The 11,949-nt window shown below is 55.4% G+C and overlaps 2 protein-coding genes across 13 annotated transcripts in view; one reads left to right on the top strand and one right to left on the bottom strand.

The window, feature by feature from the left end:
* Window positions 1–102: 102 nt before the first annotated feature.
* ENTR1 (endosome associated trafficking regulator 1) lies at window positions 103–6,820 on the bottom strand. 12 transcript variants are annotated; one of them, XM_070595338.1, is made up of 10 exons: window positions 6,696–6,820; window positions 6,242–6,353; window positions 5,454–5,522; window positions 4,543–4,658; window positions 3,852–4,259; window positions 3,204–3,277; window positions 2,677–2,788; window positions 2,295–2,357; window positions 1,699–1,838; window positions 103–1,143 (listed from the first exon to the last, which is right to left on the bottom strand). In XM_070595338.1, exons 2-10 carry the CDS (start codon window positions 6,285–6,287, stop codon window positions 1,044–1,046), a joined length of 1,128 nt encoding a protein of 375 aa, XP_070451439.1. In that variant the 5' UTR covers window positions 6,288–6,353; window positions 6,696–6,820; the 3' UTR covers window positions 103–1,043. The 12 variants fall into 12 exon arrangements, with proteins under 12 accessions (XP_070451439.1, XP_070451438.1, XP_070451435.1 ...); XM_070595337.1 differs by having other exon boundaries at window positions 6,242–6,391; window positions 6,696–6,813; XM_070595334.1 differs by having other exon boundaries at window positions 6,242–6,349; window positions 6,696–6,760.
* The window catches only part of PMPCA (peptidase, mitochondrial processing subunit alpha), a 12,925-nt gene continuing 7,770 nt past the window's right edge, over window positions 6,795–11,949 (top strand). The window contains exons 1-5 of the mRNA XM_070595327.1: window positions 6,795–6,917; window positions 8,552–8,754; window positions 9,174–9,253; window positions 9,482–9,564; window positions 11,076–11,170. Coding sequence (XP_070451428.1) covers window positions 6,847–6,917; window positions 8,552–8,754; window positions 9,174–9,253; window positions 9,482–9,564; window positions 11,076–11,170 — 532 coding nt within the window. The 5' untranslated portion in view covers window positions 6,795–6,846. The remainder of the gene's footprint in view (window positions 6,918–8,551; window positions 8,755–9,173; window positions 9,254–9,481; window positions 9,565–11,075; window positions 11,171–11,949) is intronic.

Below are 11,949 nucleotides of genomic sequence, written 5' to 3'. Positions count from 1 at the left end.
TATAACATGCACAAACGTGTGCCCTGCCCTTACAGGGCAGCAGCATGATTCTCAAGCATAAACAACTGGCTTAGTCAGGGGAAAAAAAGGGGACGGAGCACATGAATTCTCGAATTTATTAAATAAGAAAGCTGTCGATGTGAACAGGAGAGAAAAAGGAAATTTATTTAAAAAAATAACATCTACAGGAAAAGAGCCGAAAAGGCACACAGTGCGTGTTGCGCCTCCCCACGTGGGAAGGCAGTGGAAAGGCACCCGGAGACCTGGTGACCTGGGACGGCTCTGCCCACACCCTGCGTCCCTCCAGTCTAAGCCTCGTTGTACAAAATGCCACTTGAGGCAGGTATCAAACCCTCTAGCCAAAAGCAGGTTTTCAAAGCTGCAGGCCCATGGAGAGGTGTGTGTAGATGGCTTCATGCCATGGAATGCCTGTGCTGAGCTTGGTCCCTGCTGGAGGACAGTGGTGTCCACCGTGGGGGGCGTCCATGCTCAGGCCACCAACCACAGGAGCCACCCCTGTGAAGGCTGCCAGAGTGGACTGTGGGCCAGAGGGGTGCTGACCGGTGGCAGAAAGGCACAGGTCCCCATCCAAGGCAACCGCTGAAAACACGGCTTGCTTAGTGTTTTTCCCTACTTACTTACGAAGTCAAGGATGATCAATCGAACTTATCTTACAATTAATATTCTGGAATGTAATGGAAAAGACTTACTACAGAACTGCTGTTCTCATGTTTAGTAACTTTAAAAAATCGCCAGCTTTTATAAAAATGTCTTCCGATAGATCATTAATCTCTACAGCAGCGGGCGTTCGTTCACAAGAGGGGGCTGCACAGACAGCACAGGTGCAGCGTGCACGCCCGGGAGCTGCTCCTCAGGGCAGGTGGCTAGTAATACTGTCTCAGGTCATGAAATTAGTATCTCATGATAAATACATTTACTACGGGCGAAGGCTGCACATTTAAAGACACAGTGGCATTTTAAAATCCGGTAAGTAGTGATCTCAGGCTGTAAACAGGCTGCTAGCTGGAGTGTCTCCGCGGTTCTCAAGACAACTCCTCCTCCTCTTTAATTTCAGAAATCCTGTCTATAGATTTAAGGATTTCAGCAACGAGATTCAAGGTCTCAGCTCCAGAAACCAGCTGCCTAAAATGAAAACGTGGCTGTCAGGGGCAGCTACGGCTCTTCAGTAGCAGTGACAGAGCGCTAAAGCCAAGCAGTTCCAGGGGAAGCCCAGGTTTGTAACATCCTGGGTTCACTCTGAGGAGGCTCTCCCACTCGACTGAAAGACAGCGGGCTTCGTCATTCCCGCCAGTGCTCATGCTGTGGCTGGACACGGCTGTCCTTGCAGAGCCCAGCCCAGGGGGCAGGAGATGATGATGAGTACTAATAAGGCAGCAACTGCCAGTCCCCAGGAGCTCCTCCCATGCCCAGCGCGAACCAGGGGCCTCTTCGAGCAAGAGGGGAATATCGTTACTCGCTTCTCAGAAGGTGAGGGAGCTGGGACCCAGACCTGCCTGATGTAGACATTCACACCTCCCAGGTAAGGACGGCTGTGACCCTGGGTTAACAGGATCGTCGAGCACACTTCCCCACTGGAGCCCCGAGAAACCCCCTGCTGAGGGAGGCCCCCCAGAGCTGAGGGCCTCTGCGCCTCAGCCCTCACGGTGCCCAGGCCCCCCGGCTCCCGGCCACACTCACTTTATGGAGGTGTGCGCGTTGTTCATGACCACGTGGAGGTTCTGCAAGGCCACCTCAGTGTTCTGCTTCACCACCGTCAGGCTGGCGCCCTGGCCCGACCGCAGGGCTTCGTTCTCCCGCTTGAAGTTAGTGACCTGCGCCTGGGGCAGTGAGCAATTAAGGACTTTTACGGCTGAACAGGAGAGCAGCTAGAAGGCAGTCCCACTCACGCAAACACGGCACTCTTGGAAGAGGCAACTGAGGGTGGGGGCCGTGACAACAGGGACTCTCTCCTAGCTGGGGGCTCCTGAGGGGCACAGGCCTAGGGCTGGCCCCTTGACTTCAGTCCATCCCCAGCACCGACCTACAGAAGCAGTGCACATGCCATCTCAGAGAAACAGTAAACCCGCGAGTCTCTCGTTAAGCAGAACAGGACGAGGAGGACGGAACTCTTTCCTTCATTTAAGGCCCAAGGGGAGAGCTCACACTGTCCTGATTTTAGGTGCTTCATCTGTTGGGGGAGGGAGGAACCCCAGCAGAGGTCCTATTGTGTCTTTTCTGGAAGTTACTGGAATTTGCATGCACGTGACAACAATGAACACCTTTGCTCTAATTACCTGGAGCAAGCTTACTTCCTGTTTCAGTTTCATAACGTGATTTTCTGCTTTTACAGCCCGTTTCTGTTAGCAAAAAAAAAAAAAAAAAAAGCATGGCTGACCTGGTGCTATGGAAGCAGGACGTGCCCCTCCTTTCCAGCCGCACCCAGGAGCCCACCAGCTCCCCCAGGCAGGCCCGCGTTCTGGGGGCTCACAGCCCATTGTGAGGGCCCTCCATCCACAGAAGCTGTGCCCCCACGGTCTGTGCCCCCAGGGCAGGGCTCGGCAACAACAACGCCCAGGACTCCGGTCACCTTAGAGTGACCCGCACAACACGTCACAATCTCCACCCCTGACAGCAGCTTGGCCCGCCCCCTCCTTCAGACGAGGAAACTCCTCCCACCGTCATCAGCTCCAGATTCTGCTCCACCTGCTGAACCACGGATTCCAGATCGTGATAGTCACTTTCCTCTTTTATCATTTTTGCTTCTAATTTCCGCTCAAGGGTCCTCACCCTTTTAAAGAAAAAACCCAAGTTATGAATAACTCACGTGACTAGCCCTAAGAATCTTCTAACAGGCATTTTAATGGGATCGATTAGATAAAAACCACAAGAGCCCACTGTCTCAGAAGGAAGCTCAGTGAGGCACAGACCTGAGGTGGTAACCTCAGAGCTGGATCCGGAGCGGCTCATGGTCAAGGGCACCGGGGAGCCGTGGGACGGCCCTGCTGCTCTATCGTCAGGTGTGCTCCATTTTGGTCTAATGTTTAAAATAAACTTACACAGAACACAAGAAACGTGTTTGATACTGAGGATTTACGTACAATAAAACCCAGACTCAGTTCAACTCGGATTACTTCGCGATGGCTTTAACATTGATTGCATGTTGAAGATGTTTAAATTGCAATCCTAACTCAAAGCTTACATACATTTCTGTTTGAGTTTCAGAGAAGCTCTGAACCTCAGTCAGCTTTCTTCTTAGCTTAGAATTTTCATCTTTCAGCTGCAGAGAAAGAAAATCCTCATTAGAAACTCGGCGTCTCGCTCACAAGGGGTCTGCACTGGTGCGGTTGCCGCTGGAACTTCTCAACAGATATTCCAGCACGTCAACCTAGAGGCCACTCACAGAGACCACCACGAATAAAGGTGTCTGCTTTTTACAGGCCTAAGGTCAGAGACTGCAGTCTTACTCACCCCTTCTAACTCTTTTTTAGGTGAGTATAACGTTTAAGAAAAATTTCCTCTACTCAGAACACCTGGCGAGATGTTCCTGCACTGACAGCTGCAGTGGATCCTGTTCTTCGTGGGGCTCACCTTTGCTCCAGCACAGCCTGACGGGCCCTTCCTTACAAACCCGCACAGCGCTTTTCAATTCGTTACATCCACAGTGTATCGGTCAGCACCGGGGAGAGCACTCCACATGGAGACTCTGCAGCAGGGTGCCGCACACACACTGTCTTGTCCTTGGAGCCCAAACCCCAGGCCATCAAGGACACAAAGGCTCCAGGTTTTCTCCGAGACGCTGCTCAGACATGAACTGTTTGCCAGGGAACCGGCGCACAGCCCCCCTCACTTACTGCTTCGTAACTTATCTGCAGCGTCCGAAGGTGCCTGTCTCCCAGAGACTCTCCGTGGGCTGCAAAGTCTGTGCCGGGGCTCCCCGCTGGAGAGACGCGAGACTCGGAGTCACTAAGCGTCCACGGGGGCAGAGACTCGGGCCCTACCAGCTCTGACGGGTTGGAGAAAAAGGAGACATATGTGCTGCAGGGCGACGTGCTGGCAAGGACCCTCGAGGAGTGGCTCTGCTCCACAGCAGACGGCAGGTAGGCCCCGTTCCAACCATCATCCTCATCCTCATCCTCGTCGAGAAGGTCGCCAGCCCCCGTCGGGTCTTCGAAGAACGGCTGCTGATATTCCAGGCCATAACCCCCCGTTTGGGATGTTGGGGAGTCACGGTCGAGTCCCAGTGAGTGCCTCGGGGCTTCCTAAAGAAAACACCAGGAGGCCAGGCTTAGACCCAGAAGCCACTGCAGGCCTTTCTTCCTAGATGTTCAGCGTTGGAACACAAAGAAAGGCCTCATCTTGTCGACCAGGAAAGATGAGAGCCAGGAAGGATCCAAACAGCTTCTTAACCCTGCACAATTTCTCCGCTAGCATTAGCAGCTGCCTCGCACTGCCCCACAACTCCCGCACGATCTCCTCCAAAGGAAGGCTGCAAGTCAGAAGAAATATGCTCTGGAGGACTTTCTGACTCCTTCTCGGGTTTACCTTTGCATAAATTCTGCTGTCGGTCGTGTCCTCCTTCGACAGGCCGAGGCTCTTGGCTTTCAGAAACTCTTTAAAGGAGAATGGATTTGCCTCTTCCAGATCTTCAAGTTTATCATCTGAAATAACAACAGATAAATGCAAAAAGTCCTGCAAAAGTCGTTAAAAGGGAACTTTCCTATTCGTCTCTCTTTCCAAAACACGACCATGTCTAAAATTGACAAAGCCACCTCGTCGTTCCACCAGAACTGAGAGAGACCAGTGAACAGGAAAGCTGGCCAATAAGCCAGATCTGCTTCTGCATTCTCGACAATCCTTCCCATTCCCCACCCCTCGGTCCCCCCACCTTGCTGCCCATGGGGACCACCTGGGCATCTGGCTGACTCCCACCTGCCTCGGCTCCCGTGCAGGCTGACAGGCCGACTGGCGCAGCGTGCACTGGGGGCTGTCAGGGCTCCAGAAGTGCAGCCAGGTCGAGAATCACTGCTCTCCCTCCACCCTCTTCCCCACGCGCCCGTCCACCACTCCCTTCTCTTTCTCACTTCCTTCTTGCTCTCCCAGTACCTAACGGGCCACACTGTCACCCTTGCGGCCCCCCAGGGAGCTGAGCCCAGGAGCCAACCTCGTGTAAAGTTGGCTCCTGTACTCCCAGCTCCTGCTGTCCCCTCAGACCCCTCAGGTGTGACTTCCTGCTTCTCTGCTGTCCCTCACGTCTCAGGTTCTCTGGTCTTTGTGCTCTTCTTCCTTCTCCCCCAGGGTCAAGATCGAGTCCGTGGGATTCTACCCCCACCTGCTCTTTCAGGCTCCAGGTACACCAGTTATATGCTGTCAAACTGACAGCCCCACCACCAGGCATGCGCCCGGCACTGAGTGTAGGACAGAAAGAAAAAAAAAAGATTACTGAACTACTCTACCTCCAAAATGTGTCTCCTGGGCTCCCGATGGACCTTGCTTAGTACACTTCCCCTTTCCATAGCCAAAATCTGTGAAGAGACATTGTCACCTCACCCTGATCACGGGAAGCCTTCATGGCCAAGAGGTTTTCCGACATGGGGTCTCTATTGCGTTGGTTCTCATAGCCTTGGAACTTCTAGAACACAAGCCCTGGCTCCTGCCCCTGGAAATGGTCTGACTTCCAAGGGCCCTGGTATCTCTCACTCCGAAAAAGCTCCCAGGGATCTGGATGCCCAGGGGGGCAGTGCTCGTCCTCCTCTGCCTTGTGATACCCGAATGCCCTCATGGGTTGCCGTGAGCCTCTCAGACCCTGACACAGACAGCTAACCACTCGCTGCACACCCTGGATGCAGCTGATCCGGGAGAATGAGGATGAACCAAAGCTGGCCCTGCCCAGCTGCAGTGACCGGAGGATTGCTCCAGCTGTTTCCAGTCACTGCCTACTGAATGAAGGCTCCCTTGCCCTCCTCCCCACCACCTGGAAGGAGGAGGTTTCCTGTGCTCCCACTGGGCATACCTCTATTCCGGCACCTATCATCCTATACTGGAACTGTCTTTCGGGGTGAGAGTCTCCCTAAGACCAGACTGTGAGCTCCTAGCGGGCGGGACGCTCTCCACCTCTGTCTTCCCAGTGCCCAGCACACATTGGCGCCCGGCGCTCACCGCCGGGTCAAGGGGTGAGTTAAGGCCACAGAAGAGGTACCTACAGGTGGTGCCGGCACCCGGGTCCCTGCGGCTTGTCTCTCACCTGTGTCTCCCACGGAAGCTAGCACCGGACTGGGTACATAGCACATAAACGTCGGCCGAATGCCGAAGAAGTGGGAGTCCGGGTCCCTGCCACGGGGGCGCTCACAGTCTAGCTGGGGGAGACAGGACCGGCGCTCAGAGAACGCTGGAGCTGTAATAGACAGGGGCGACTCACCGCGCGCCGGGCCGCCTCGCCTGGACCTCGGCCCGGCCGCCCGGCCGCGGGACCCGGCCCTGCCCTGCCCGTCCGGCCCGCCCCGCCCCGCCCCGCCCGGCCGGCCGCCGCCGCTCACCGTCCGGAATGACGAGGCTCCGGGCCCGGGACAGCGGGGGGACCCCAGGGCGGCGCGCGTAACCCGCCATCGCCGCGGGCCCGGCGGCGCCCGCCCTCCCTAGCCCGCCAGCGGCGGCCCCATGGCCCCGGCTCCGCCCCGGCCGCGGCCTGAGTAGCCCACCCGATCGCCCGCCACTCGGCCGCCGCTGCGAGCCCTTCGTCTCGGCTTCCGCTCCGGGCGCCGGAAGTGCGCGCCCGCACGCCGGTCTGGGGGGCGGGGCGCCGGGGGGGCGCCCGGAAATGACGACAGAAGTGGTGGGCGGGGACCCAAGATGGCGGCCGTGGTGCTGGCGGCAACGCGGCTGCTGAGGGGCCCGGGCTCCTGGGGCGGCGCGCGGCTGAGGTGAGCGAGGGCGGGCCGGGGGCCGGCGTGACCCGCGTCTCTCGGGAGCTCTGCCCTTGCTTTGTCCACGCCTGGACGGCGGCACCGGGGGGTCGGGCTGTGGGACCCGGCCTGGTCCCCGGGGGCGACGGGGGCGCCTGCCCGCCTGGCGCCCCGGGCCTCGAGGCCCGTCCGCTTCTTCTCTCCTCAGTTGCCGGGCTCTCTCCCGCCCTGTCCTCCCGGGCCCACGGGGCTCGTCCGAGGCCACGTGTCTTCCCGCCTCGGCTCCTTCCTGCCGCTGCCCCTTAGGAGGCCGCGCCTTTAGAGCCCAGAGCCAGGACTCTGCCGGCGCCAAAGCCGTGCCCTTGACTGCCCTGCGCTGTCCCCTCGCCTCTTGGTGTCTGGCTTTTCCCACAGTGGCGCAGCGCTCAGCAACAGGTAGCTGTTGACCGCTCTTTGTATTACAAGCGCTGCGTCAGGCGCAGGGACGCGGCGGGAACAGAGACGCCGTTGCTGCCCCCAGGCAGTGGACACAGACGGCAGCGAGCACAAAGTATCAGCGATCGTGTGGTTGCTGTGGAGTAAAGGGCAGCGTTCGGTGGTAGAACGTGACAGGAGAGACTAACTTCAGGGAGAAGGAGGAGGGTAGCCTCTCTGAGGAGGGGACACTTAAGTCAAGAGGTGAAGGATGAGAGCAGGGCAGGCTGGAACAGTGAGACAGAAACTTTGGGGATGAAGAGCCGAGTGTGTTCCAGGAGTGGGAGCAGGCCACTGACGGGAACCCGCAGTGGGCAAGGGGAACGGGGTTAGGAGATGAATTTGGAGAGGGCATTGGACACCAAACGTGCAGTGCCCTCCGGGCCAGATCAGGGGTGTGGCTGCTTTGTAGACTGCAGGGTGGCTGTTGAAGGGCAGGGCTGTGCTCGGTGCTGTCTGTAGGGGCTGCCTTAGCCCCCAGCCCCGCTCAGAGCGAGGGCTGTTATTCCTGCCTGTTTACAGAGGTGCAGTTAAGGCCCAAAGAACTGAACCAGCTGGCTGCACGTCCCTGGGCTGAGCAGGATTTGTACCCAGCAGTGGTGCTCTTGATCGCTCCTCTGTGCTTCTCGAGGCGTGTAGAAACAAATCCTTTAGAAGGAGAGATGTTGAGTCAGCTGTGATGGTCTAGTGGTTAAAGTTACGCATGCTCCGCTTCAGTGGCCAGGGTTCTGTTCCCTAGGCTCAGAGCCACACCACCCATCTGGCAGTAGCTATGCTGTGGCCGCAGCTCACGCGGAAGAACTAGGAAGCCCTACCAGTAGAATATGCAGCTGTGCACTAGGGCTTTGTGGAGGAGGAAACACTGTCAGAGGGGGAGATGTTGACTTTTAGGGGGGGTGAGGAAGACGGGCCCTGAACCACCTTCTGTGCCAGTCTTCCTCTGTTTCATGTGGGATGCCCCCACAGCATGGCTTGACGAGCGGTGCTAGGTCCACGCCACGGATCTGAACCTGCGAACCCTGGGCCGCTGAAGCAGAGCACACAAACTTAACCACTATGCTGCCGGGCCAGCCCCAGTGTTGACTTTTAATGCAGACAGAACACGACTGCGCCTGAGTGGTCACTGCGGGTGCCACTGTTCCCAGTCTGTTGTAACTGGGCCGCTTCCTCTCCTTCAGGTTCGGAGCCCCTGCCTGCAGACAGTTCAGTAGTGGCGGTGCCTATCCCAGCATCCCCCTCTCTTCGCCCTTACCCGGAGTCCCCACGCCCGTGTTTGCTACAGTCGATGGACAGGAAAAGTTTGAAACCAAAATTACCACACTGGATAATGGGCTTCGCGTGGCGTCCCAAAATAAGTTTGGACAGTTTTGCACGGTAGGAAGTAAGTGCCGTGGGTAGTGTTGTGGGCCGTCCCGTTGCTGTCACACACGCACGTGCCTCGGTTCACTGCCAGTTGTAGTTAGTACGTCACTTATGAATTGAATCCTGAGTGAAAAAGCATAGCGTAAAATCTGAAAATTCAGAACTCAGAATATGGACAGTGGGTTTTTTTCCTTTTTCTACCTTTCTGTAATTCTAAAAATTGTCCAGCACAAATATAACACATACTATTCCGTAAATGTTGGCATACGTACGTAGCTGTGAAACCGTCATCGTAAGCAAGGTACCGAACGGACCCATCACCTTCGTACAGTTAAATCTGGCTGTTTAGTCGTTGTCGTGATTTTAAAAAGTTTCTCTTGATTAAATTCCCCTTTTGAACATCTGATTTAATCTGTCGATTTTTCTTTTTATTGCCAGTTCTTATTAATTCAGGATCAAGATATGAAGCAAAATATCTTAGTGGAATTGCTCACTTTTTGGAAAAATTGGCATTTTCGGTCAGTGTCCAATTTGTGATTTTTGAGACTATACTTAGGAATAATCTATTGAGTTTTGCTATTTCAGAGTGGTTATTTTAATAGATGATTAAGTTGCCAAGTTAATACTGATAAAAGATAATTTGATTTCATGTGTTTTGAAAGCAAAACTAAATTTTCTTCTTAAAAATTGTGTTTCAGGGGTAGTTTTAGATTACTTATTTAGATTTTCTTATTTTTCTTTGCTAGTCTACTGACCGATTTGGCAGCAAGGATGAAATCTTGCTCACCCTGGAAAAGCATGGAGGTATTTGTGACTGCCAGACCTCGAGGTACGCGGCTTTTTCATGTAGGCTTCCTGTGCGTCCACGTAGCACTGTCGTTCTGGTCCTTGGTCAGAGTCCCAGTGAGCCCCTCCCAGCGGAGAGGCTGTGGAGGTTCATGGTGAGAAGTGAGCCCGGGCCTGGGAGAGAGTTGGGTGGAGAATTGGAGCGCCAGAACACACAGGTGGCAACACTCACACAGAGGAGCATGCTTCCTAGGCCTCGAAGTTCCCGGAAGGCTGCTTACCCTGTCATTTGAGCCAGGCTGCTGACTGGGCACTGGGCTGCAGAGCAGGCCCTGTCCCCAAGATGCTCACAGATCGGGCAGAGGGCTGCACCACAGGTAATGGATACAAGAGCCAGGAACCAAGGGTAGTGGGAGCGTGGTCTGGGGTCAGGAGAGGAATGACAGGCAACTTGACTTTGAGGCTGGTTCTTGACCAAGTTTGCCAGGAAAGTGAAGGGAGGAGGCAGCTGGGAGTGGCATGTTCAAGGCTCAGCCTGGAAGAGGCGGTGGTCCATTTGGAGACGGGGAGGAGTCCAGTGTACAACTGGAGTGCAGATGGCATGGGGTGCTGTGGACAAGGGCAGGTGGTGGTTGTCTGCCTGGTGTGGGGCGCAGCCACAAAGCTCTGTTCAGGGCAATAGGGGGAGGGAGGACAAAGATCACACTTTTTTAAGCAGTTGATTATTTAACCGTGAATGCTAAAAAAATTACACGTAAAAGATAGCTTAAATGCCAAGAATTAGAGTTAGGAGGAAGGTAGTATATTCATATTTTCAAAAATGGTCTATTCAGAAACCTCCAGCTCCCAGCTGCCTGTGAATGCAGTCCACACTCATTGCCTTGTGTTAGATCCTCCTTGTTTTTGCCTCAAGTCTCTTCCTCCATCTCCCCAGGGAACTCCTTCTGGTCTGGTAGGCTGGTGTCCTGACCCCAGCATAGCCCACCAACGATCAGCTCAGGCTTTTGTTCCTATTGCTCTGCCATGTGCCTCTGCGAAGGCACTGGTGGCCCTGTCCCCCTGGGGGCTCAGTCTTGTCTGCATGGCAGTTGTGTCTGTTCTGCACGGTGTCCTGTCTGACTGCTCCATCTCATGGTCTGTGGTCGTCACGCTGTGCCTTCCCTGGCTGACTTGGTGTGCACGTCTGATCTCAGTGCCTCGTGCCATGAGCTCATGCTACAGTCTCTGTCCCCCAGCCATCTAAGCCAGGCACGGTCCCAGCTTGTACAGCAGACGCTCAGAAGGCACAGGAGGAAGCGGTTCACTATGGAGGGAGCCAGTGCTTGTGAACCCTCTCAGAAGTGGCTCTCTCCCACTTTGATTGGGCGAGTCTTCCACCCCAGTGCTCAGCCTCCTTGCAGCTGTGGTTCCTGCCTGCTGGGACTTTACACTGTTAGATGGGAAAAAGGAAAGGCACCGAGTGTGTGCTGATCCTCGGCACAGGATGATGAAAATCCCCACCGGCGTCCACCTGTTGTGTCCTCAGTGCCCGGCATTGTGTCCGGTTTCTTCCAGAGACACCACCATGTATGCTGTGTCTGCTGATTCTAAAGGCCTGGACACGGTGGTTGGCTTGCTAGCTGACGTGGTCCTGCACCCCAGGCTAACAGGTGAGCATTGGGCTGCTTGAGGGGCTGGGATCGTGGGAGGTGTGCTGAAGCACTACCCCTGGGGACAGCCCTGTACTAGTGGAGCCCTTGGGCTCCCCTACAGTGACAGTTAGCGTGATTTCTTTGGAAATAATGCAGACGGTTGGAAAAGTCCTTGATGCTTACAGTTTGACACGTCTCCCTGTACCCTTTTATGCTTTTAGTGAAATTGGGTCTTGCATTGCAGAAAGGCATCTCAGACTGTCTTTAAACACCATGACTGACATGCTACTAAAACTCTCCACATCCTTTCTCCAGTCCCTTTCTCGGCCTTGCAAGTGGCAGGACTGTGAGCTCCCTGGCAGGAGCGGCTGGCAGAGAGGGCCACGCTGACTGTTCTGGTGGGTCTAACCCAGCTCTGTGTCGTAGCAGCCTGGCCTTGGCATTCCAAGCTGCAGTTCCAGGTTGAGATCTTTCTGGTACCTGTTCCAGCTTGCTGATGAAATGGCATACCTGCCATTGGTCTGTGCATCTGCTTTCCAAGCAACTTCCCATGCAGTGTCATTCTATCCTCATAGCAACATGCTGGGACAGACAGGTCAGGGACCTGAGTGCTTCTTACGGGAGGGAGCCGAGGCTCAGAGCAGGTGCAGGTGGCTGCTTCGTGGCAGAGTGGATGAGGCCCGAGCCCTCCAGGCCCCTGCCCGCACAGCGCTCTCCCCCTTCCTCACCAAGCATGCCCAGGGCTGCCCCAGACGAAGGCCGAGGAGCTGCCGACATCCACCGACCGGCCACACTTG

Source organism: Equus przewalskii, chromosome 26 (genome assembly GCF_037783145.1).
Source record: "Equus przewalskii isolate Varuska chromosome 26, EquPr2, whole genome shotgun sequence".
Classification (NCBI taxonomy): domain Eukaryota; kingdom Metazoa; phylum Chordata; class Mammalia; order Perissodactyla; family Equidae; genus Equus; species Equus przewalskii.
The sequence above is the reverse complement of the archived record's forward strand: the minus strand, read 5'-3'. Positions and strand labels throughout refer to the sequence as shown.